General features: G+C 36.8%; 2 protein-coding genes across 7 annotated transcripts in view; one reads left to right on the forward strand and one right to left on the reverse strand.

The window, feature by feature from the left end:
- Positions 1-26,357, reverse strand: part of crybb3 (crystallin, beta B3) — a 783,391-nt gene that overhangs the window by 560,318 nt on the left and 196,716 nt on the right. The gene's annotated exons all lie outside the window — the stretch shown is intronic.
- rabl6a (RAB, member RAS oncogene family-like 6a) overlaps positions 1-26,357 on the forward strand; it is a 49,218-nt gene that overhangs the window by 4,159 nt on the left and 18,702 nt on the right. For 3 of the 5 annotated variants that reach the window (XM_067439625.1, XM_067439624.1, XM_067439626.1), the window contains exons 4-13: positions 1,019-1,153; positions 2,930-2,976; positions 6,352-6,408; positions 6,864-6,955; positions 9,972-10,112; positions 14,382-14,487; positions 16,995-17,098; positions 19,085-19,461; positions 22,251-22,413; positions 22,875-23,078. In XM_067439625.1, the coding sequence (XP_067295726.1) occupies positions 1,019-1,153; positions 2,930-2,976; positions 6,352-6,408; positions 6,864-6,955; positions 9,972-10,112; positions 14,382-14,487; positions 16,995-17,098; positions 19,085-19,461; positions 22,251-22,413; positions 22,875-23,078 (1,426 nt within the window). Of the gene's footprint in view, positions 1-1,018; positions 1,154-2,929; positions 2,978-6,351; positions 6,409-6,863; positions 6,956-9,971; positions 10,113-14,381; positions 14,488-16,994; positions 17,099-19,084; positions 19,462-22,250; positions 22,414-22,874; positions 23,079-26,357 lie in introns of all 5 variants that reach the window. The other 2 variants (XM_067439628.1, XM_067439629.1) reach the window with 1 other exon arrangement.

Genomic DNA, 26,357 nt, shown 5'->3' on the forward strand with positions numbered 1-26,357 from the left:
TTTTACAACTAAAAAATAAAAATGTTTCATTGAAACACATCTAATGTATGCATTATACTAGAAAAAAACAATGTGAAATTATGGAGATTATGGGAGGTTGGAAAGATTGGAATTATTGTGACTATTTTCCACATTTTTAATAAATAATAACGTTAAAGTTGATTTTATATATATATATATATAAAATCTCTATATATATATATAAACATACATACTGCTTTCAATTTCCTATGTTTCTGATCCTAGTGATCAGTATGTATTTATATATATATATATATATATATATATATATATATATAAATACATACTGCTTTTAATTTCCTAGTGAACTTCCTATGTTTCTGATCCTAGTGAAAAAAAAAATATTTAAGGAAATGTGAATTTGGATTTGAAAATGTCTTTAGTTATCAATGAAATAATGCTAATGCAAAAAACTTAAACAGGCGTTATTTTCTGTCATTTAAATCACAATTATTAAACACAGTTAAAGATTCATCCAATTTGAGACATCATAACAATTGTCATTGTTGAAAACCAAGAGCCCAATCTTTCTCAAAAGCATAAGACGTAACTGAATCTGTCTTGCTGATGTGATGGGGTTGTGTAGACGTGTTTTGACATGCGATGCTGGAGCAGTGAGCCAGTCGGCGATTCTTCATTGATCTCGCTTTGAATACTCGTTGTGCTCGTTTCCGCATCTCTGTGTTAATAAAAAATGCATGAATGATACACGATCACCCACCTACTGGCCTATTTTTCCAGTTGCTTCTCCTTGTAAGAGGTGCCTTTTTTTAGGCACGTAGATATCCCAAGATACCATGCATTTCAGCAATGAAAAGGGCATTTTAGTAGATTTGTGCTGTATCAGTAAAAATCTAGCACATAGTAAGTGTGAAACATTTGTCTTGGTTCAGATCTTTCCATGTTATATCAGTGCCCTGTTGTTTCAAACTTGGACTGTTTAATTTGGGGGTGCTTGTTTCATATCAGTGTTCTCCTATCTACTTGTTTCTCTCAGTGAAGATAGTCATCCGTGGGGACAGAAACACCGGGAAAAGTGCACTTTGGCACCGACTTCAAGGGAAAAAGTTTCTTGAAGAATACATCCCCACGCAGGAGATCCAGGTCACCAGCATTCACTGGAACTACAAAAGTGAGTATCAATGGCTACATTTACATTGTCAGATTTTGTGATTGGGAGTTTTGGATGACAACGCAAAGTCTTAAAATGTATCTTCACACAGCAACTTACAGTAGTTTCTCAAATACTGTCGGTATAAATGTGCAACGGGAGTCAAGCCTTTGTTCTCTTAGAACATTTTGTGTTTCATGTGGAAAAGCCCGCAAATGTATATATACTTTTGAATTATCGAAGCGAGTACAATTTACATTAACGCATTTACTGTCGCTACTAGGTGTGTAAGAAAATATCGATACGCGTGAGTATCGCGATATTATGTTTGGCGATACTGAATCGATTCTCAAAAATACTGTATAGATATTTATTTATTTACATACAAGATTTGTGGCTTTGTGTTCAAATTAAACCACAGACTGTATACAACCCAACCTCTAGATCAGTGTTTCCCAACCTTTTTTCCGTCATGGCACCCTTTAAAATTTTTCAAAAAATGTTGGCACCCTCTTGCATACGTTACGCTAGGGGTGTAACAGTACAGATTGCTCACGGTTCGGTTTATATCACGGTTTTAGGTTCACGGTTTCAGTACAGTTGGTATTTGCTATGTTCAGGGGAAAAAGGACTACTGTCAAATAAAAATTAAGAAAATAAGAACTTAATAATAACTTAAATACAAGTAGTATTTATATAGCCAATCAGTGTATGGGGATGATTAGGAGGCCATGATGGACAGCAGCAATGGGCCAATTTGGCCAGGATGCCGAGGTTACACCCCTACTCTTTTTCCGAAGGACTTATCTGTATTTAAATATCAAAAACATAAAATAAGTATTATATGGTTGAAAACAGTTGTGATATATGACAAGCGCTGAGCGCATCCATCTCTGGCTAAGCACCAACCAAAGCGTGAACACAGATTTGAACTTAGCAGTTGATCACATGGTGCACTGAGCATTTTAATCACACCGGCGTTATCATGCACTTCAAAGGATTAATTATCAAAATTATAAATATAATGTTTTGTCTTTTGGAAGCTACATTTAAATCTATTTGGCTCAAAAATCTGAGAGTGGCACGTGCCCCCTTGATTTGAATGGGCATGACGCCTCTGACCAACATAATATCAAAAGTAAGATAAAATATGTTGACGTCCATAAAACTGAAAAGTTTTATCACTTATGACACAATGACACCAACCCTATTGTATTTAAAGGATTTAAACGCAGGACTGACAACTGTATTCTGGTGCTGTGTGAATTTGGCCATCGAGTCCCTCATGCACTTCATGCTTCATGGTTAAAGTCAGTCAGTCTCAAGTGCTTTTGCTTTAGGACATGCAACAGAACCAAAATAATTTATTATACAAGAGTAAACTAAAATATCCTTAAAAACTAAATATTGAACCACATCATCTTGAACAACATCTATATAAAATCTAAAAGATCAAAAAATATTTACAATTGTTAATAGTGTATGGGCTGAATGGGAAAACTCTAAATTTGTAAATGCATAAATGATAACTGATTTACCAGCCAAACACATAGAACAAGCATTGGGCCAAATATTGTTATATTTTTATCAAAACAGACCTGTGACTAATTTTTTTGTGGTCTTTTATAAAGGGAAGTGTTTTTTATTTTATTTGTTTTTTTAAGACCTACAATAATTTCTTTAAATAGAGACTATATCGGAAAGGACATGGGTCAACTTTTGGAAAGTATCATAACCTGTTTACAATAATCCTTGACTTTATATGTCTGACTGTTTTGTTTTTGCTTTTATTCACAGCGACAGATGATGTAGTGAAAGTTGAAGTCTGGGATGTGGTAGATAAAGGTGAGTCTTTAGAAAACTCCCATATGTTTCCAGCTATCTTTGAAGGAAAAGGGTGTAATGTTGTATTTTACTTTTTATTTTGTGGTCTGCAAATACTTAAAGGACAAAAGCTTCCTCCTCCAGAAGGTGTAGGTGAGAACTAGTAATCAAGTAGTTAAACATTCAACAGTCTCTCTCTCTCTCTGTGTGTGTGTGCTGTGGTCTTTACCTCTCTTCTTTATAAAACTGTGCTAAGAATAGACATTACCTTCAGTAGTCTGTACTGTTCGTAGACTCTAGATTTTAATGTACTTGCATTAATTCCCAAGTACATTTATTTTAATAGGGGGCATTTGGTATGTAAAAAATATTATAATAACATTTTTTATATATATATATATATAATAATAATAATATATAATAGATTGCTTTTTGTATTCCTATGTATTAAGTTTACAGCTTTTTAAAATGATTGTTAGAATGATCTTCTGCTATGTCAAGTCAACTTTATTTCTATAGCACTTTATGCAGTACAGGTTTCAAAGCACTTCACAGAAACATACAGGTGAAATACATTGGGGGGAAAAATAAACATAAGAAACATACATTAGAGGAAATTTAAGTCTTAAGTCAAACTTAAGGATGCTAGCCTAAATCTTTTTTTATAATAATTTAAGTAATGATTTAAAAACTCTAAAAGAGTCAACATGTCAGATCTCAGTGGGAAGAGTATTCCAGAGTTTGGGAGTAAAATAATTTTGCAGTGATACACAGAAAAATAATGATTCAGTGATGCAAAGAGAATCCAATTCTGCTGTAAAACACCTCTAAAAAAGACAATAGGGCCATTATTCAGTTAAAGTCTGTTCAGTGTTGATTCAGTTCAGTCCAATAACTGTAAAGTTAATCAAATATGAAATTAGTTCAATTCATTTATAAGCAGCTGTGCAGAAAAACAGTGATCAGCTTAATATAGTTCTCATCCAATAGTGTCAGTGCAGTCAAATCAGGAATATTGTTGAATATTAGGTGTAAATATTAATATCAGTATTTGCAAACAGCCCTCTTTTAAAATAGAATAAATGATGGATGAAGTGGAAGTTCAATTGATATTTTATTTCAGATTGAAATTGTGATTGAACTGTGATATTTCTTTCAGATATGCCAGAGTTTTATATTTACACTCTTATGGCCAGATTTACTAAAAGCTTGCTCCAGTGCAAATCCTCTTTTGGCATGTTGACTGTCAGGATTTGACTAAAGACACGCAGGAAAAAATGAGCGTTGAAAAGGCGTGCACCGAGTAATTTTTTTGCGGTTGACCCTTTTTCATACGCATTTGTTGGAGTTTCCCTTTCAGATGCAAAATTTAAATGGCCTTTTGTAAATTAGTAAAAAGTTTTACCATGGTAACCATAGTTTTATAAAAATACCATATGATAAGTATTGTAAAAATGAGTCATTACTGTCATAAAAAATGCATACAAATGGGAAAAAGATTGGACATTTTAAACTGCTGGAAAGAGATCCTATCTGAATTTATGAGGGTTTATAGTAGTAACAATAGCTATATTAACTACATGGGCAAACTTTGGTTACCATGAAAATATTTGCACAAGGACCTGCAGCTGTTGATTCGGGTTTGCTCTAATCCTTTTCTATCTGTGTTTGCCCTTTTCACTATATGTAAATATTGGACTAAGCTATTGAATAATGTGACACTGGGGTTAATGTGAATAAAGGGATTTCTCAGAAGGATGTGCGATTAATACAAAATCATCAGATAAAGAATATTATCACTCCAATGTATTTTAGATGTTTAAAAAAAATAATGTGTCAAACTGCAATGCATTTATTGAATTTTATGTATACAGCACATACTGTACATGTTCTATTAAAAAACTGAAAGAAAGAAAATACATGATTGGTAAGTAACTAAATAAAAATTGAAAGTTACAATGTATAGACACAAGGATATCAAGTACTCATTGAGAGTGTGTTGACTCTGACTCTTCAAAAAAATCAACAATGAGATGGCTCATTGTTACATAGATTTTTTGACAGATAAAGATTTTTTTTAAAGGGTGGGAAAAGAGTACCCTAAACTCTTAACACACAAAAAATTTGCCCATAAAATGTTTTTTTCAGCACGATATATATTTAAATAGAAATGTTACTATGTGTAAAGAGTTTAACATTTTTTTTAGATTGTTGTTTTGAGCAGTGGCGTAACTTTGTTTTAAAAAGTGGGTGGGACATAAATTGTGTATCATATGCACGCCAAAGCTCATTTTGACGTATGAGGGGCGCTGCATATAGTATGCCATTTTTCGTGTGCATATGATATGCACTATATGGCATATTAAGAGGGGTAGCATTGCTGATACAGTGTTATATGAGATGTTAAATATGTCCAATAACAATTGCAGAAAATTTTGTATTAAGATGTCCGGAAAAATCAATTAAATAGTTCATTTATTGATATAGATCTCGTTTAATTTTTGCATCTAAACACAATAGTGTTGTGCCAAGATTTTTCACGTGAATAAAGGCATATAGATTTGCACACTTTGCTTATAATCCCTGGTCTAGTCTGTTAAACTTGTCAGAAGTTCTCGTTTCTAATCTGCCCTGGTAGCCTATTTTTTCTCTCATCAAAACCGAATATCATCAGTCGTTGTACATCAAGAGCAGGGACAGTTTTTGTGCATTTTGTTTCGTGATCTGACCGGAACAAATAGAAAGTCTCTGCAACGGCGTTAAGCGTTAGATTACAGCGCTCGTCTGTGTGAAGACTGCATGAGCGAGAGAAATCTGCACCACTGATAACAGCGGCAATGAGCGCCAGATCGCCTCTTATTTAACAAACAAACAAAATGATACTCTTCTTGTTAACCAGAGATGTTTTGTTTGTATTAGTTAGGTTCATCAGTGAAGCAAGATGTTTTAAAAAAAGTGGTGGGGACATGTCCCACCCATCCCACCCGCAAATTACCCTTTTGGTTTTAAGTAATATATCATCAGTATAGCCTGACAATGGCAACGCCCAGGTCATTGGTTTGATTCCCAGGGAATGCATGAATACCTAAATCAAATCATGTATACCTAAAATGCAACGTCACTTTGGATAAAAGCATCTGCGAAATACCTAAATGAAAATGCAAATAATATCCCATTGTTTTTCTGAATATTACATTACTTTTGGTCAAGGTTCTTGGTTCAAGGTCTTGTTAAAACATGTAAAGATTCAGGGAAACTTGCATAAAAGGACACCAAAAGTCTAGTTTGGTGTATTCTGTGGATAAGCATATGGATATTACTCTTCTCCTATCTCAGACTCTCATTTGTTGAAGTACAGCCACACTAATTGTAATAAATGTGTTTCTCCAACTACTGCAGGGAAAGGGAAAAGACGCGGAGAGAATCTGAAATTGGAAAACGAACCTCAGGAGGTATTCACTGCTGTTTTGTCAAACAAGGAATATTTGTAGATACTGTTAAAAATTTTAGGGTGGGTAGGTTTATTTTGCTCATTTAGTTGATCAAAAATAAAATATTATATTTGAATATATTTTAAAATGTAGTTCCAAAAAACTGCATTTATTTGAAATTTGTAACAGTGTGCCAATTTAATGTCCTTGCTGAATAAAAGTATTAATGAAAATGCTAACTTTTAAACTGTTTTGTATGTCTACTTGACAATTATCATGTGATTAATACTTCAAATATTTGATTTGATTGATTTAAAAATGTATTATGTAATACATTTCATTTATTAATTAATCGTTTGACATCTTCCAATATCTCATGATGTTATCTGTAAGCAGTTAGCAAGATAATTGAAATGTTCAGTCAGCTGGAAACATGGCACTTTTGTAATCTTGGAGATGTTTTATTCTCTGTGCAGTCGGAAACCGAGATGGCTCTCGACGCAGAGTTCCTGGATGTTTATAAGAACTGTAACGGTGTTATCATGATGTTCGACATCACCAAACAGTGGTAAGGAATCTGCCATTCCTTCTGTTTTTTTCCTCTACATCCCACATTCTCTCTCTCCAACCCCCTCATTCATTCTCCATCACCCTCTCCTGTCCCTCCATCACTCCGTTCCCACCCCTGCCGCCCCTGTTTTTTTGGTCTGACAGCTATCGGTGGTCAGGATCAGGTGGAGGAACTGGGCGTTGGGTTGCAGCAGGTCATTGAGCGTCTCTTTCTCTGTAGAGTTGAGGCCACTGTCAGGAACAAAGAACGCAATGAAACCAATACCTGCAGCTCAGTGTCTCTTAAAGGTTCAGACTCTGTTTATCTCTCTGCTTATTGGGTCTGCCTTGCATTCAATGGTCTTTACTTTTTGACCCAAGCACACCATCACAGGTGCCTGTTGTTTGCAAACCTGGGCTCTGCTTTATTGATAAGGCTGACTTTTTGCTTAAACCATTGGGAATGTTGTGACCTGCAGGTACTTTTTTTGGTGTTTAGACCTACATTTAATCAGTGCCCCATTTTTGCGCATTGAATAACAAGTTCTAACATAAAAGTTGTGATGATTCCTTGCTGTCTGATTAGGTTCTTCAAATATGCATCATTGCAATAACTAGATTGAGTTGTTGAGATAATTGTTCATTCATGTGTTGATTGGAAAGATTGGAATTATTGTGACTATTTTCCACATTTTTAAATAATAATGTTAAAGTTATAATATATATATATATATATATATATATATATATATATATATATATATATATATATATATATATATATATATATATATATATATATATTCATTAATCTTAATTAATTAAAGTCCCGTTAAAGTAATTAAGATTAATTACGCAAAAAATAAATAACAATTTTATCCACACTAATTTTTGCACCGCGGAACGTTTTTCAATGAATGAGTTTCGACGGAGCGATTATACTGAAACACCAACTAGTGTTCACAAATCACGACAACAACAAACCATAGTGAACATGAACGAGGAAGCTGATGAGAACGCTTTGCTTGGTCCCGTGGATGGGAAATTTTGTTTTAAAAAACGAAAGGATGGAAGCGTCGACAAGAGCATGGTTGTGTGCAAGCTATACAACAAGGAATTTGCGTATCACCGCAGCACATCGAGCCTCAAATATCACAAATATGCTTTTGCTACACTTAACATTGCGCTGGTCTGCTGGACTGAAACAAATAAACAATATTTTGTTGATTAAGCTTATGTATTCAGTCATTATTCAATGGTATACTAAAAATCCATGTGAAAAATTACTTCTCACTGTTCTCAGGTCAAATATTTATATGCAATTAAAATGTGATTAATGAATAATTTCAATTAATTAATTACAAAGCCTCTAATTAATTAATCTGATTAATTTTTTTAATCGAGTCCCGGTCCCGGCCCATATATATATAAAATGTGTGTATAAATATAATCTAAATATATCCTGTTTGTGTGTGTGTGTGTGTGTATACGAAGCAACTTGTATTTAAATAAATGTTCATTATATATTATATATTTGTTATATATATAATTTTCTAAATGACACCACCCCCCGCCCCAGAACATTTGTTGTATGAATATCTGAACATGCAATATAGCAAAAGAAAGAATAGATCCCCTGCTTTTAAACAAAAAAACGGTTTTGCTGTTTTTATTTTGGCTTCATGCATTCTTTGTTTTTGTTTTTTTGTCAAGACTTGAATGTGGGTAATTTTCATAAAAAAGGCAACATTTTAAGCATCTTCCTCACCGTGATTTGTGCACCTGCTTGACTCATCATAGATATAAACGGAGAGCAGGAGCTATGGCTACAATGTTCATCCACAAGACGCATGGATGCATTTTGTTTATTAACCACTTGAGGGCCAAAGGTTACATATTGTTGCTTTAAATAAATGTGCTTCTGAGCAGATTTGAGCTTATAAGCAATGACACCAAATTAAGCTTTGAGGAATGGAACATGCTAGGAATCTGCAAATCATCAATGAAATAGGGTTACCTCAATGATCCATGCACGAAAAATGGGGCCCAGCTCACTAAAGCCCCTTTAACACTGCGATTCCGGCAAATACACGGATAATGCGACCCGGCATTTGTTCCCGGGCCGCTAGATTTGGTCCATTCACACTGCCAGCGAAATACCGTAATATGTGCGCTTTCACACACAACGCTTAACGGTCCCGGGTCGAGTTGACAGTTGACACATGACATCCTGATGTCACGTATAATGGCGAGCGATCTCAGCTTCAGCGCGGATAGTAAGGAGCTCCGTGGTCTCGACTTGTGTCCGGTTTGCGCACATTTCTGCTTGTTTAATTTTAGTTTCTTTTGTATACGAACACTCTCTGCGTTTAAAACACAGACTAGCTCTTCTGGCACTGCAGGGTTGTATAATTGAAAAAACAAGCTCTAGGAGTCGCACGATAACTACGTACACGTTGCGGCATTAGTTTCGGCTTTTGTTCACTCAGCGCTCGTCCCGGGTCGAATCCTGCAATATTACTAGGTCCCCGACCCGGGTCGAATTCGGTAATCAATCCGGGACCTGGTTGCTTTCACACAGAAGGCGACCCGGCAATGTTCCGGGAATATTGCGGGTCCGACGTGCAGTGTGAAAGGGGCTTAAATGAATGTCGGATTTGATCAGCCCCTTGTATGCCCTTTTTCTTCAGCTTCTTGGTCCATGATTGATACAAATCACTTACAGAATAACCGTATAATAACCTTATGTTGGTGTCAGACCGGTAAAGATGAACACGTAGGAAGATGTATTTATTGCTTGGCTTTTTCATGCTGCTTGCTAATAAGATCCTGGCATTTCACTGTTTTTTTCCAACATATATATGGATGGTATGAAGTCTGAAAGTGGTGGGCCAATAATGCAAATAAGATGATTTGATTAATCAGTTCAAAAATATCTTAAACTCTACTGAATGTTAAAACTCACATTTTTAGATTGTGCAATACACAAGAAAAAGTATGTTTCTTATGAATCACAAACTCTGTCTTCACTGTAGGACGTTCAACTACATCCTTAGGGAGTTACCAAAAGTGCCAACACACATCCCAGTGTGTGTCCTGGGTAACCAGCGGGACATGGGCGAGCACAGGGTCATCTTACCTGATGACATCAGAGACTTTATCAACAGTCTGAACAGGTGAGCAGTTCAGAATAAAGTCGGAATGAAACGGAATATTGGGCAGGACTTGATTTTGTCCATCGGGATTGATTGGATGGTTGTGGTGTGCAATTAGTGCATCTTATGGGTTGTCTTGTCCTTGTCATCAGAGAACAGATGTTGCTGCAAGGGAAAGTTATTTTTATTAAAGAATACATGGGCACAATAATAATAAAAAAGAAAAGAAAATGATGTACATAGATAAATCATTTATAATAATTACTGTAATATTCAAATAAACAAATTGAAGACATTTTGAAGAAAAAAACAAGAATTGTAAAAACTGAAAAAACAAGAATTTTGTCAATTTTGATTTCATGGTGACTTTAACCCTCAAAACCAAGGCCCGGATTTACAAAAATCTTCTTAAGAAAGAAAGTTCTCCAGAATTCATTTCACCAATGTGTATATATATATAAATTCTCTCTCGCGGGATAATTTAGGATGTTTAGGGTAGGGTGGTTGTTTTATCTATTTGTACAAAAAAAAATCTTAATTTAGTTGTTAAAAAGAAACAGCAGGTTGTGATGTTTCCCATATTTGTCATGTACTTTCTGTCATTTATCAATCTGCTGAAAAAAGAAAAGAAAAAGAAAGTTATCAAAATTAATACTAAGAAAATTGTAAGAATGTTGTAAAATTTCAAAAAGAAAGTGCAATTCTCGAAAAGTCTTAAAGTTATCAAATATTTTCTTAAGAACAAGAAAATCAAAGGCTTTTGTGTTTTTTTATTGAAAAGGGGGTACTGCTGAAGTCTTGAATTTTTGTCTTGAATTTTCGGAGCAAGAACCCTTGCTCCAAAATCACCCCCTATAGGGTATAGTGGGCGATGAGCACGCGAGCACCACGTTGCATGAGCGGGAGCGGGAACGTAAACAGTGTACAACCAATGTTTTTGAGAGAATTGAAAACATGAGATTTTCTCAATGAGAGAATTATGGAAATTGTCAAATACAATCAGCAACCAGTAGAGTATCTGAGTGAATCAGTGAGACCTGATGCGTGCACAAACACACGAACGCGCGCGCGACCCGTTCAACTAAGCAACTTTGTTTTGAAAACAAAGAAATTGTTCCCATAACATATATTCCTATATAAAAGAGGGCCAGTGCATGGACTGATTTTTGTTCATGATACTTGTTCATTCACAACATTCTGGACTGTGGTTTTTTACCATGTGGATTCTGTAATAATTTTTGTAGCTAGTTATGCTTTTATGGTCAGTGTTCACTACAAAGGGCAAGTATTTATAAGGCACATATAAAACACAGACAATGACCAAACGTACCAATTTATATTGTTTGTGCAAGATTAGGCTAAATGAATATACAAAAGCATCGTTAGCCAAAAGCATTATTAGTTTCATTGTTATCAACATAGTTTGAGTCCGTGTTTCCCGAAATCATCGTTTGAACGAACATCCATAAACATCATCGCAAACGTGTATGGTTGCAACTTGCAACGATAGCTCTAGACCTGTGCAGCAGATCTTGTTTGCATGACATGTGGACTTAATCTTATCTTGAGCAAAATAAAGCAAGCTGACATTCAGTACGATCATAAATTTTATTTTGAATACATACAAATGTCATTTATGTCGTTTAGTTTGTCAATGCACCTTTTCTGAAGAGCGCGTGTGCGTACATTAAGTTAAACAAATCTGGAAATAAAGCAAAAAAAGAGAATTAGTCCTCAGATGCCATGTCTATAATTTATAGCAAAAAAAAATCTAGCATGAATTCGATCTCAAGCTAATTCATTAAAAGCAGTTATTACTTCACCACCTGACATTAACACACCCCAGCCCGTTATAGCTTGCAGCCACAAATGTCGTCAATGTTCTTTAACGGATGAGATCCTGTGGAAATCCTAAAAAACTTGACTCCACAACTGGTGCAATTTTCACAGTTCATGATGCAAGTAGCCCTTTTTTTTCTTGAGGAGAAATTCTCTGGTTAACATACAATTCAATGGGATGGAATGAACTTTCTGACTCCGACATGCGCACTGCGAACTGTGAATTTTCCTGTGACGTCAACCGTGAAGGGGTCTATAGATGAGAAGTAAACAAAAAAAATAATATACAACCCCAAATCAGAAAAAGTTGGGACAGTTTGGAAAACGCAAATAAAAAAAGAAAGTAGTGACTTCTAAATTTACTTTGACTTGTATTTCATTGCAGACAATATGAACACAAAATATTTCATGTTTTGTCTGGTCAACTTCATGTCATTTGTAAATATGCATCCTTTCCTGTCATTCAGACCTGCAACACATTTCAAAAAAAGTTGGGACAGGAGCAATTTAGGGCTAGTAATGATGTAAAAGGGTTAAATAATGATGTGATTTGAAACAGGTGATGTCAACAGGTGATTGAAATTATGATTTGGTACAAAAGCAGCATCCTTTAGGAGCAAAGACAGGCCGAGGATCGCCAGTTTGCCAACAAATACGTGAGAAAATTATTGAAATGTTTAAAAACAATGCTCCTCAAAGAAAGATAGGAAGAGATTTGGATATTTCACATTCAACAGTGCATAACATAATTACAAGATTCAAGGAATCTGGAGGAATTTCAGTGCGTAAAGGACAAGGCCGCAAGCCTAAGCTGAACAACCGTGATCTCCGATCCCTCAGGCGGCACTGCATCAAGAATCGTCCTTCGTCTATAAGCGATATCACCACATGGGCTCAGGACTACTTTGGCAAACCTTTGTCAAGTACCACAATACGTAGTTACATCCACAAATGCCAGTTAAAACTGTACTGTGCCAAAAGGAAGCCTTATGTTAACAGTGTCCAGAAGCGCCGTCGACTTCTCTGGGCTCGGAGGCATCTGGGATGGACCATCACACAGTGGAAATGTGTACTGTGGTCAGATGAAGCAGTATTTCAGGTATTTTTTGGGAGGAATGGACGCCGTGTGCTCCGGACCAAAGAAGAAAAGGATCATCCAGACTGTTACCAGCAGCAAGTCCAAAAGCCAGGGTCTGTCATGGTATGGGGTTGTGTCAGTGCCCTTGGCAAAGGTAACTTGCACTTCTGTGAAGGCACCATTAATGCTGAAAAGTACATAGAGATTTTGGAGGATAATATGCTGCCTTCAAGAAGATATCTTTTCCAGGGACCTCCATGCATATTTCAACAAGACAATGCAAAACCACATTCTGCACACATTACAAAGTCCTGGCTGCGGAGGAAGAGGGTACGGGTACTTGACTGGCCTGCCTGCAGTCCCGACCTGTCTCCAATAGAGAATGTGTGGCGCATTTTGAAGCGCAAAATGCGACAACGAAGACCCCGTACTGTTGCCCACCTTAAGACTTGTTTGCAAGAAGAATGGGACAAAATTACACCTGAAACACTTCATCACTTGGTGTCTTCAGTCCCTAAACGTCTTTTAAGTGTTGTGAAAAGGAATGGCAACATTACAAAGTGGTAAATGCTTTACTGTCCCAACTTTTTTTTTAAATGTGTTGCAGGTCTGAATGACAGGAAAGGATGCATATTTACAAATGACATGAAATTGACCAGACAAAACATGAAATATTTTGTTCATATTGTCTGCAATGAAATACAAGTCTAAGTAATTTTAGAAATCACTTCTTTTTTATTTTATTTGCACATTCCATACTGTCCCAACTTTTTTTGATTTGGGGTTGTATTATATGTATTATTAAAAATGCTTTTTGTTTGTTTTACAATCACTCTTTACATTTTGGGGTCATATAGACCCCAAATGCACTGAGCGTAAATGGGAAACTAAGGACATGAGGGTTAATGTTGGGAATAGTGAATGAGGGTGTGAGGGTATAGGGGACGATTTTGGGCATAGCCCCAGGCTAGGTGAGCTAAAGCATGAGGAGGGTTGAAGATCTAGGTTTTAATTAAATCAAATGTCAAATTAATTGAATTCATAAAACTTTAACAATTTAATAATTTAGCAATCATTTATTATAAACACAGATAAATAAGTGAAGGCATAACACATGAATAATTTAATCTTTTAAAATGTATTCAAATGAAAATATAGCAATTCATTTTATTTTTAAGTGCTGCATTAAAACTGTGAATATACAAGTGTGTATTTTATGCTTTTGAACCTACATGCTGACAGCAGGTTTTTTTATTATTATCATTTTAAAGTTAAAAATGTCTCCAAATATACAATGCAAAGCTTTTATGAATAATGTATGTGTCACTTATCAGGCAACTTTTCCCTAATCCCATAATCCTTTTTCATTTTAGACCTCCGGGCTCCTCCTACATCCACTATGCCGAGTCCTCCATGAAAAACGGATTTGGTCTCAAATACCTCCATCGCTTCTTCAACATCCCGTTCCTGCAGCTGCAGGTCAGAGGAAACTCCCAAAGTCACGTCAGATGTCAAAGTTTGCTCTCGGGTCAACATTATCTAGTTTAAGCTAGTTTTTAAAGTGGAATCTTTACATATCTTACATGGAGATTTGAGTTCATCCATATATTTTGATGATATTAGAGTGTGTGGATTACAGCAGGGGATCTTGATGCTGCTCTAACAGATCTTCTGTAGTTTTCAGGACCGTGTCCTAATTTGCATCTATTCTAAATTGTATGCAAGCAAAAATGAGTGTGTGCCTAATCATTGTGCATTGAAAATAATATGGTAAAGGTGCTATTGTGCATACATGCAAGGATATACAGTATCCAGGCATGTTTTTTGGGGCTAAAAGATTAGAATTTGATTTATTTTTTTATTGCTAAAATGTGTCTGTCTTTGTCAAGAAGTAAAATGCACAGTGAAAACCTGGGAAAAACAGGCAGTTGCATAGTGGAAATTTCCATTTAAAGTATTTTGTTTTTAGATATGCGTAGTATATCAGTAGCAAGAAATTAATAATTATGAGTAAAACCTTTGTTAAGGATTTAATCAATTCGAGGGATTTTAATGACTGTCCTTAGCTAAATGTAAAATTAGATTTCACGTTTATTTTTCATTTTAATTTAACATTTTGTTAGGTTGTCATTTTTGTTTGTTTTAGTGTTTTTTAAAAATAATAATATATCTATAATATTTCTATTTAGCTTTTATTTTTATTTCAGTTATAGTAGTGGTACTTCATTACTTTAATTGTAGTACTTCAACAGAAGCGTATTTTATTTCAGGTAATTGACAACATTTTTCAAGTTTTTCATCTAATATATAATCGGAATATTTGATTTTGTTTCAGCTCTATTTCAATTACGGGGGGGGGGCAGCATTTTTTATAATTATAGTTTTAGTTAACAGTAACAACACTGATATTAATCACAAATGTGTGGAAAAATCATGGAAATTAATTGGTCACAAGTTGTGGGAACCCAACAGTAGGACCTTTTCTAGTGCACTCAATAGGCAGCTGTGGACCTCCAGGAACAGATTTGAGCACCCCTGCTTTATCACCTTACAGATTTCCATTCAAATTCAAGGTAGGACTAACATTAGCAGTAGCTTGAAAGTTGTCCTGTTAGCTTTTATACATGTTCAACTTTCTTTAGTGTGTAATGTTGCTGTTTGAGTTTGAAGAAGGTCTGCAAAGTTACAAGGCACAAAGTCCCTCCAGCGAGAGTTATTGTCTTAGTCAGTGTCACTGTTTCTGAACTCCCTAAAACACCTCCATTTTAGGCTTGTGTTTTCTTCCAGGAACAACTACGGCATACCCATAATTAAGGGATAGGGCCTGGTTGAGTTGCATTAGTAGTGGTTTGAAACTTGCAGTTATGATAAGGGGCGGGACGTTTCCCAAACACGCTTGAAGCAGTTGACCAATCACAACACACTGGTCCAGCCGACCAATCAGAGCACATTGTGCTTTTCAGAAGGAGAGGCTTCATAGAGCATTATTGACAGACTGGGAAGAGAGTGACTGCAACAATGGACAACAAAAAATAATTTGTTTTAATTATAGGTTAAATTCATACTTTTTTTGGCCATTAAAGCATTAAAACCTATTCTAGTAGAGCCGAAAAACAAAATCAAGACTTTGTAAAATAGGTCCCCTTTAATAAAGTTGTTCCTTTATCAAGGATGTTATGTGCCTTAAGACTGACTGAATGGCATTAATTAGTTAGGATTGTTGAAATTAGCCTGGGGATCAATGGCGACCGCTGTGTCTTATGTGTCTCTTCCTAAGGTTACTCCACAGTAATCAGGTTGGCGGACTGGCTTGAGTTGAATGTATTTTATTGATGTCGTTAGAGAAATGAACTTCTCCAGTTCAATTAACCAGCTTAGCATAGATTGATAATAAAACTTAGGAGATACTCAAAATCATAAATACAGATGCAACCTCTATAGATCATAAACACTGTATACATTAACAGTATCTGATGGTTTTCATAGGGTTCTGGTTACTTAAATCTGATTCTTTTGTCTGTTGGTCACTGTTGACCTTCCCAAGTTTTTATTATCTGTGAATATTGCTGACAGTTGAACAACTTGTCACTGTTAAGGTGATGCAAATCCTGCTGCTCAGAATCAGAACGTCAAGCACAGCGTGTCAGACTCATTAAACTTTCAGTGCGGTGCCTAGATCTGTTTTCCTCTCCTTGCTATCTTTTTCAGTCATAGTTTAAAGGTTACTTCTAACTTCCATGACTTGAAAAAACTTCTAACCCCAAGTATCAGTTCGGTCCTAAACTGGTTATTGGTTAGTGCATGTTTTTCAGTCGAGCTGTGATGCTCATGCAAGAGGTTGTGCTTCTCTTTACCCATTCATTTCCAGTCCTCCTCCTAATTTAGAAATAATAAAGCAGGAAAGTGCTAACTTGAGTAAAAATGAGGTCACTGTTGAAGTCCTTTGGGTTTACAGTATGTTTGATGTGGTGTGTTTGTGTTGTCAGAGGGAGACTCTGTTACGACAACTGGAGACAAATCAGCTTGACATCGATGCCACGCTAGAAGAGCTCAGTGTTCAGCAGGAGACGGAGGACCAGAACTATGACATGTGAGTGTGAACCACAGACACTAGGCAAATATATGTGCTAGGTTAACTATACACATTTGCGTAATTTTTAACATCATTTTGTGAACAGAAATGTACGGGGGAGAATATAAGATGGGTGGGAATATATTTAGCCATTGTTTTTATGTTTGTTCGCAAAACGTTTGTGTTCCCTCACAATAATGTTGTGTTCTTTGTGAGTGAACACAAAATTTCTCGGAGGAATTGAACTTTTAAAAATTAAAAATTTAAGACATAAATATGTCTTAATATAATATTAAGTATAAATATATATAATATAAGTATAAATATATATATATATATATATATAAATAATGTTAAATATATGTCTTAACAATACTAATATGTATTAGTATTGTTACTTGTATTTGAAAATAAAATTATGATATCATAATTATGCATTTTAATTTTTTTTCACTACAATTGTAATTTACAACAGTAATATATTTCAAGTCATCTTTTTTATTAGTTAAATAATAATAATAACCATTTGTTTATTTTTTATTAGTCAAACAAATACATTATTATTAATTCTATTATAAGACATGATGATAAATAATATTAATCATAGTGACAATAATAATAATAATAATTTATTTGTATTATTATTGTGTTATTATTAGTGTTGGGTACCGTTCACATTTTTACCGGTACTTGACATATGGTAATAATGCATTACTGATTGCTGTTTTTAGGTACTTTAGGGGTGTTTACCTCAGTAACTGTAAAGAAACTGTAAGTTATTAAAGTGTTATTGACATTATGCCAGAGCTGCCTTAGCCGTTGTCTGCCATTGTCTGTGATGTTTGCATACTAGTAAATAGTAGGCTGCTTATTTAATTGAATAAAAACAACCATTTAAATATATATGTGAATATATATATATATATATATATTTTGATGATATTAGAGTGTGTGGATTACAGCAGGGGATCTTGATGCTGCTCTAACAGATCTTCTGTAGTTATATATATATATATATAAAACAAAATAAATCTTTTATGTCTTCATCTTTTAATTTAATTAAACACATTTACACAAAACACATTCTAACAAAGTGCTACACAACTGAGCTCTATACTGTTAAATTTAAAATGTTGAAAAATTTGGATTTTATTACTTTAATTTTTTTTGATAATTTATTATTATTACATTAGTGTTAGTAATATTATTACATTGATATGTATCTACTGTACAACAGTAAAATATTTCTCAAACTTTTATTTTGAGTTTCTGTGTGTTCTGTGTTTCTGTTTATGATATGATGGTAGTTTTTCTCAAATAAAACAGTAAAGTTCGGATGAAGTGACTCTCTGAGCGGCTCTGGAGATAACGTTCATGCATTCATGTCCTTATATAATATGGCAGAGATGGAAACCTGCAACCGTCAATCGCAATGCAGTGTGTGAGGTCAATTAACCTGAGCGTCTGTGCCATTCATTCACACAGACACGCAGGACATGCTTGATTCGTATTAAAATTCTGTCTTTTTGCAGTATAATAGTCACAGATTCTAGTCTATATCACCAGATGCATTCTCAGGTACCGAATTTTGGCACTGATTGTTTTGTGAATCGGTACTAGTCAGTTAATTCGGTAGGTGCCCTTAAAAGTACAGAGTTCGGTACCCAACCCTAGTTATTATTAATAATAGTAATTATGGTGTATATATAGTTATAATATTAATTATTATTAATGTGTTGATAAATTATTGAAATATTAACTTTTAAATTATTCCAATAATTTGTTTCAATATAAGTGATTCGGCTAAACAAAAAGTTTGGAAACCCCTCCTGTAGTGCATCATGAGATGTCACACAGTTTCAGAGTTCAGCAAAACAAAACTCACACTATAACTTTGCAATAAAGTCAAGTCGATTTTGTAATTTATTCTGGCCATAAGCCACCCACTAGGACAGGAGTGCCACATGACTAACATTTTTACGAATTTCAATGTTTTTTTTCCAGATTTCTTGAGATGATGGAGGCTCGCAAAGCGTATGGATCTCCAGCGCCCTCTAACGGCCAGAGCCCGTCCTCAGGGTCCCAGTCCCCTGTGGTGCTGCCCGGTGCCGCCTCTCCCAGTAACTCCAGCCCCAGTACGTCACAGGCCCCTGTCCTTCTCCAGACCCAGTCCGCCCCCCCACCACCTCCATCTGTACCACACCCTCCTGTCCAGATCACAGCCGCCCATGTACCCCAAACAGCATCTCAAACCCTGGACCCTTCGCCCGCAGCAACGGTACCCGCACCTGCCCATTCTACATCTCTTCCTGCCCAGAAACGAGGCTTCATGTCACGCCTGTTCGGTTCGTCCGCTGCTGAGACTTCACCAGATAGACCAGGTCAGTACAGGAGTCTGTGTTTAGTAAAAGCAAAAGTAGAGAAATTATTTAAGAAAAGAGGGGTAATGAGTAGGGTTGGGTACTGAACTAAGTACTTTTAAGGCCACTGACCGAATTACGTCGGTACTACAGAGTACCGATTCACATTAAATTATTTGGTACCACATTTCGGTACCTGAGAACAGAGTCCTGCACGGGTTCAGGAACTAATTTTGCGGAAACCGGTGAAAAACATCAAAATGTGTCAGAAACGGGTGCGGGTCGGACAAGGGGGAAACACGGGTCTAACACGGGTTTAAAACAGTCACGTGCGAACGTAAAAATGTATGCATATTTTTAGGAACTCGTCTACAAAAATATGTCTTGCCTGTATTTCAAGTTAATCAAATAATTTTGAAATAATGTCAGGTTATTTGTGCTCACGCCGCCGCGCTCCCTCCCAGGATTCTCTGACTTACAAAAAATCACTTCAAGGGCATCGCACACCGGAGGGGAAGCTCAGCGCTGGACGCGCACATTATATATAGGCCTCCGCGCGAGCTCAGTGTTGAATCCAATTCTGACAGAAGTGCGCGGTGCTGTATTTACTTTTGTATGACCTGGCAATAAATATGTAGGCCTATATAATGTTTTATTCTAAACTGTTTCGGGTGCGGGTCGGGTGTTGGTTCTATTTTAAGCGGGTCGGGTTAGGATTTTAATTAGTGCTCCGTGTCGGAAAACGGGTCGGATGCGGTTTAACGCACCGCGGGTACGGACGGGTGCGGATTTACAAAATCGGAGAGAAACGCATCTGCTTGAGAACGGTGATATAGACTAGTATAGTGTCTGTGAATTTTAAACAGCAAAAAGACCCCAAAAAGATCTCTAACTATCATTTTGATATAAAAATGTAAAGTAAAAATTGTTGTTCAGTTAGATAACAGATTAACTACATTTAAAAACTGACTGCAGCCAGCGTGAGCCGAATGAGAGTCGCAGCACAAACTAGTAGCAGGAGTCAGATCTCCTTCATCACGAGTGAGGAGCTGACTGACAAGATAATCGCGGAAGATTTGGTTTCAAAGCAAAATGTAAAAGCGCCGATTTAAGTGAGTTTGTCATTGTACTGTGTTTTTGTGTTTCTCATTAAGAATAATGAACTAAGCTAATGAACCCATCATTCAAGCAACCCGCTCCCAAATTAGCAAACCGAAAGTAAAGAGTTGAAAGTCTGTCATCCGTTCACGGCTGCACAAGTACTGTAATGTGACAGTGAGGGAACTTTTTTAAATGGGTAAAAAGGCAAAAACATTTAGACTCTATTATTCTATTTTCCAAAATGTTAAACCAATGCAGCTTAACCCAAAATGCAAGCTGCATCCATATAAGGTGTGCTGTTGTGCGCTGTAGAGAGAGAATATACTCCAGGTGTGTGTGTGTGTGTGTGTGTGTGTGTGTGTGTGTGTGTGTGTGTGTGTGTGTGTGTGTGTGTGTGTGTGTGTGTGTGTGTGTGTAGGCTTGTTAATGTGAATGTATGAACTGTACTAAAGAGGGGCAGTCGTCTAGGGACTACATTCATTGCCTTATATACTGAATACCAATGAGACATTATCAGGCAACACTAGACCCGCCGCTGCACAGTCATTACTGAGACTGGTGGACTGATAAACACACGTGCAGCTCTGCACCAGTGCATCTGCTGCTGCATTGCAGATCCTGGGGGATGGGGCCGATCAACACACATACAAAGAAAGTGTGTCAAATGTCTGTATATAAATATCATTTGCAAATATTTATTCTTAAGTTTGTGTTTGTTTGATTTAACTTGTACCTTTTTGTTCTGTGGAATGCTGGATCCAATTTGACAAATGTCTAACTGGTATGAAAGATCTAACATATCATAAATAATAGCTTATCATTAGTTCTGCATTCATGTTGGTCCAGGTTTGATCAGTTAGTAACAGCAATTTCTTCTGGGTATTTTCCTTTTAGGACCTTTAAAATCTCCTTTATTCAAAAAACATACTTACAACGACTAATCACAGGGTTGTGTGAAGTGTTGTTATTAAGCACAGCTCCTTCACCTGTCACAGTGCAAATACTGCCTTCATTTGTCCTTCAGATCTGGTTGAAAGTGTGCTGCTGGGTGTACATGAAATCTAGATATATTCATATTCATTCATGTTTCCATTTCCTTTCTGTTTCAGTAAATCTCAAACATTTTAGGAACAGGATTTTTATCATTTCATTTTTTTATTTATTTTTTTACAGCATTTATTATTATTATTATTATTATTATTATTATTATTATCATGATATTTAAGCACATTTTCCCCAAAAAATCTCATTAATTTTGCATTTTTAAATTGTTGTACTGCCTATTGTATTGCTTATTTAAATTAAATCGCTATGGTGAGCAATGTAAGTCTTTTAACTTCTCAAATTAATTTCTGTGAAAGTTAAGCTTGCAAAGGCATGAACTGAAACGCGCCAGACTGAACTCGCGTTGTGAATGTATGCCACGAGTACTGTCGCGATTACCTCAGCTCTCATCACAAGAGCCATCAGCTCATTTATCTCACTCCTGCAGTTAGTGCTCAGTGCTTTAAGACTCGCACGGCGACTCACTCATTATATTGAACAGACACGTTCAGTTTTTAATTGTAGTGTATTCTCCAACTCAGTCATGATGTTTTTATGTTTTTAGTCAGCATGCATTTTGTAGACACGCAAAAATGTTGACATGAGAAAATTGTTGCCATATAGAAAAGCAGTTGGCTTATTGCATGCACTTTTATTTTCATCAGAATCGACAGGTTCTGAAGACCCGAAGCCCTCTGGAAATGTCCAAAGTGTCGATGACTTTGTGCCAGAGTTGGGATTGGACCGGACCTTCCTTGAAGATGGTGGAACAGCAGTTAAATCAAAGAAAAAACCTTCAGCATCAGCTCCCATTCTGGACAGTGATAGGTAACCTGTCAAAACAAAAATCCTCCCATTAGCTTGTTTGAAAATTAATGTTATTTCAGTAGCTCATAAACATGCTAGAAGGATCTCATTCTATCGGATGAACTAACATTGACTAACAGTGAGCAGTACATTTTATTTACATAATTTATTAATCTCTGTTAATGTTAGTTAATAAACATACAATGTTAATGTTAGTTCACAGTGCATTAACTTTTGTTTGTGTGTATTAGTCAATGTCAAAATTAACATTTAGGATTAATAAATGCTGTAGAAGTGTTCATTCTGTGTTCATTTTAACTAATGTTAGAAAATGAAACCTTATTGTACAGTTATCCAACCATTTTTATTTAAAATGAGGACTGAGGCATTGATCACAATAAGAGCAGGAGTATTTATTTAGAAATGGGTTAAATTTCAGTTGTATGTTAAACTCATGTTTAGTTTTCCTGGCTTTACTTTAGTGATGGAGAGGGCCGGGGAAATCCACTGGTCTCCGGCTTCCAGGATGATTTAGATCCGGATGACAGAGCACTGTGTCAGTCTGCTCTTAAAGCGGCGGTCCCGAGCGTGGACGTCACACTCACGAGTGATGATGAGGAGGAAGATTCATCTCTACCCTCTGTGGCCCTGCACAAAGGCATCGGCTCTGGGCCAAAATCAAAGGGGTAAGAAAACGCATGCAGAAAGACATCTTACTTTTAATAGAAAGGAGACTTCAGAGGGAGACAGACATGTTGAGACCTGACCAGAGTTTCCAGAAGATTTGTTGTACGGTTTAAATTAATTTCCCTCACTGTTAATTAGCTTCCAAAATAGAAAATATTCCATCAGCAGAGAGACTTCTCTAATTTACTTTAATTAAAACACCCTTAATGAAGGCAAAACCAATTTTCATTTCTTGATAATATTATTTTTCAATTAATGTTACCTTGACACAAGTGATTTCTATAGATAGATTTGATATACAGACAGATAGACACGGATGGATGGATGGATGGATGGATGGATGGATGGATGGATGGATGGATGGATGGATGGATATACAGATGGGTGAATGGATGGATGGCTGGACGGATAGACGAAGGACAAATAGACAATCAGATGAATGGACAAAGGACATATAGACAAAGGACTGATGGATGGATGGATGGAGGATGAAAGAATGGATGAAGGACAGGTGAACAAAGGAAAAGATGGATGGATGGATGGATGGATGGATGGATGGATGGATGGATGGATGGAGAGATAGACAGATGGACAGACGGATGGATGGACGGATGAACGAAGGATAAGGTGGATGGATGAAAAGAGATGGATGGATGTGTAACAACAACGACTCATGAGTTTAATGTCTCGGGGAATAATTAACTCAAAAGGGATTTAATATTCAATATTCATGAATTTATGAATATGATTTGCCAGTTGTTCATTACGTATTAAAATTTTCCGATAGGGAAAATTGTTTAATTAAATACAAGTAACCCTTTATGAAATTGCTTGAAATTATCCTACTAAGTTTGTCCTGCAAATTAGTTATAGACTTTCCAAATCAATTCTCAATAATGGATTACTGCTTTACGAGCGCATGAGAAACATTAACTTTACTGATCAGGATAAGTTCAATATTTCAAATGGTCATACAGTTTACTTTACTAACATAGTAGCATAAGCAGTTAGGTAACGTTTAGATCGCAAGTTTCATTGACTTTGTGTATGTGGCAGAATAACAGATTCAACTCATTAAATGTCTTTCGGAGGTTTAATAAACACAGACTAAAAATAACACTACAATTCACACAGAAAGTACATACTAAATATGCATCAAGAGAGTAGAAGTATAGATATTAACGAAAGAATACATAAAAGAGAATAATGAATAGACTGAAGTTAGAGAGAGATAAAAGAGAGAGAGAGAGACAAAGAGAGTGAGGGGGAGAGAGAGACAAAGAGAGTGGGGGGGGGGTAAGCAAGGCATGCTTTCCTTCAGTTCAACCAAATACGACCTTCACGGAGTTAATTTATCCCAACGGGAGAATAACACACCCTCTTTACAGCAGTAAGAAATAGAATACTTGCATTCTTTTTGGTTTCGTTTTGACTTCTCGCTTGTGTGCGTATGTGTCTCTGCGTGTTCAAATGTCCTGCATGTCCGGCGGTCCTTTCCGAGGTTGGGAGGGAAGCGGCTGTTTGCTTTAGCGATGCTTCGTGTTCTTGAAGATCGGATTGTAGAAGAGAAGATTTTTGGAAGAGCTGAGGCCTGCTTGGAGGGCCTGCATTGGTGGCCTGGCTCAAGGGCCAGCCACAAAAACGTGTTGGTTCAGCCAGAGAGAGAAGAGAGAGTGGGGAGTGTAAGAGAAGAGGAGGGCATCCGAGGTCCTCCTTTTATGGTCTGGCCGTAGTCCCACCCTCCAGGGTTAGACTTAACCAATGAGAGTGTTGGGATTTCCCGGCGGGAAATTCCTCAGCAGACTTTATTGCTCTTTGTTTGAAGGTTCGACTCAGTGGGTCTCTGAGTCTTCATACTATAATTAATGCAACAAACACACACTGCATTTTCTGAATAAGTGATATACCTGGAAGTGTAAGTCGTGAAGTGAGCATTAATTTGATAGGAGACATGACATATATGAGGTTATCTGAACTAGTACTTTGTTAAGACACAGACAAAAAGATGCAAAATACCATACAGAAGAAACATTTTACAAAACAATTATGTGTTTACATATACTGTCCTGGGGTGCATGTTCATTTATAGATGGTTTGTCTATAATTTGAGGCAAAAGCTCTGTGTCTCTGTGTCAAAAGCTCTGTGGCCACATTCTTTCCGGCCATAAAAAGATCTTATCAGATGGTTTCCAGGGTGACTGAAGAATCTCCCTCTGTTGTGTTGGGGGGGAAGGTATGCTAGTGAGCACAACTTTCAAAACATATTTGTTAAATGTAACTGGCGATTGTGTGTTTGATTCGCCTGAGTCGCTACATAATCCCCCCTTTCGCTAGTTGTTGTCCCTCCTATGGACAACAACGAGCGATATCAAAGATTCAGGAAGATCAGACACACCATAGCCATGTTAGGCTCCAGTTGTTTGTGTCTCCGGAAGTTATGGTCGTTCCACGGCAGATAAGGCAGACAGTAGCCCAGTTCAGGTCTCTGTGCTTGTGCAGCAGGTGTCGAGGCAGCAGGTGCCCTGACGGTGCGTCACCTGTCATCCAGAAGTCTGTTTGTGTGGTGCAGGTGTGCTGTGGGCTTTCTGCAGCCCTGGGTGGAACCATGTTCCTCGCAATGGCCAGTCAGTCCTTTAGGTCTCCTGCCTAGGAAGATGGACTGCATCTTGACACTTTTATGTCCTATGCTGACTAGGAACTTTTCAGAGGGTGCCTCGCATTGTGGCCAGGCTGGGTGCCTTCTGGTGATCCACTTTGGTTTCTCTGTTTCAAAGTTCAAAGTCATTGGGGTTTTGAGAATCCCTTCAGAGGCGGCCTTGTGTTCGTTTAAGGCCTTCTTTCTCAAATCACATGCATGACATAGTGTGGGGCTTGGCAGTATTGCCTACAAGATGACTAACTGGTGTTGGAGGAGAAGGTTCTTGAAGCTGGTGTAAGGTTAGGCAGAGGGCTTGGTCTCCTCCCCCCCTTTGCGTTTGTGTGCAGGGCTGGAGGAGCTTGCGCTGCTGATGTGAAGTTCAGGAGAGTACGTCTTTCTTTTGAGGATTCATTTGCAGTTGGTGATCAGCAGTCCAGGTTGCTCTCTCAGTGCGATGCCCGAGGTTGGACCCGGTGTGATGATGTCTGGTGGTGGCTGGCCTCTGATTGTCTGGAGGCACAGGAGCATGATCACGGCCGCGTTTCTTAGGCATTTCCAGATCTGTTGCATGGCCTCAGTAGTGAAGTGGATGCCTCTGTCTGAGTTGATTCTCAGTGGCAATCTTGACAGGAAAAAGATG

This window comes from Pseudorasbora parva, chromosome 3, assembly GCF_024679245.1.
Source record: "Pseudorasbora parva isolate DD20220531a chromosome 3, ASM2467924v1, whole genome shotgun sequence".
Lineage (NCBI taxonomy): Eukaryota > Metazoa > Chordata > Actinopteri > Cypriniformes > Gobionidae > Pseudorasbora > Pseudorasbora parva.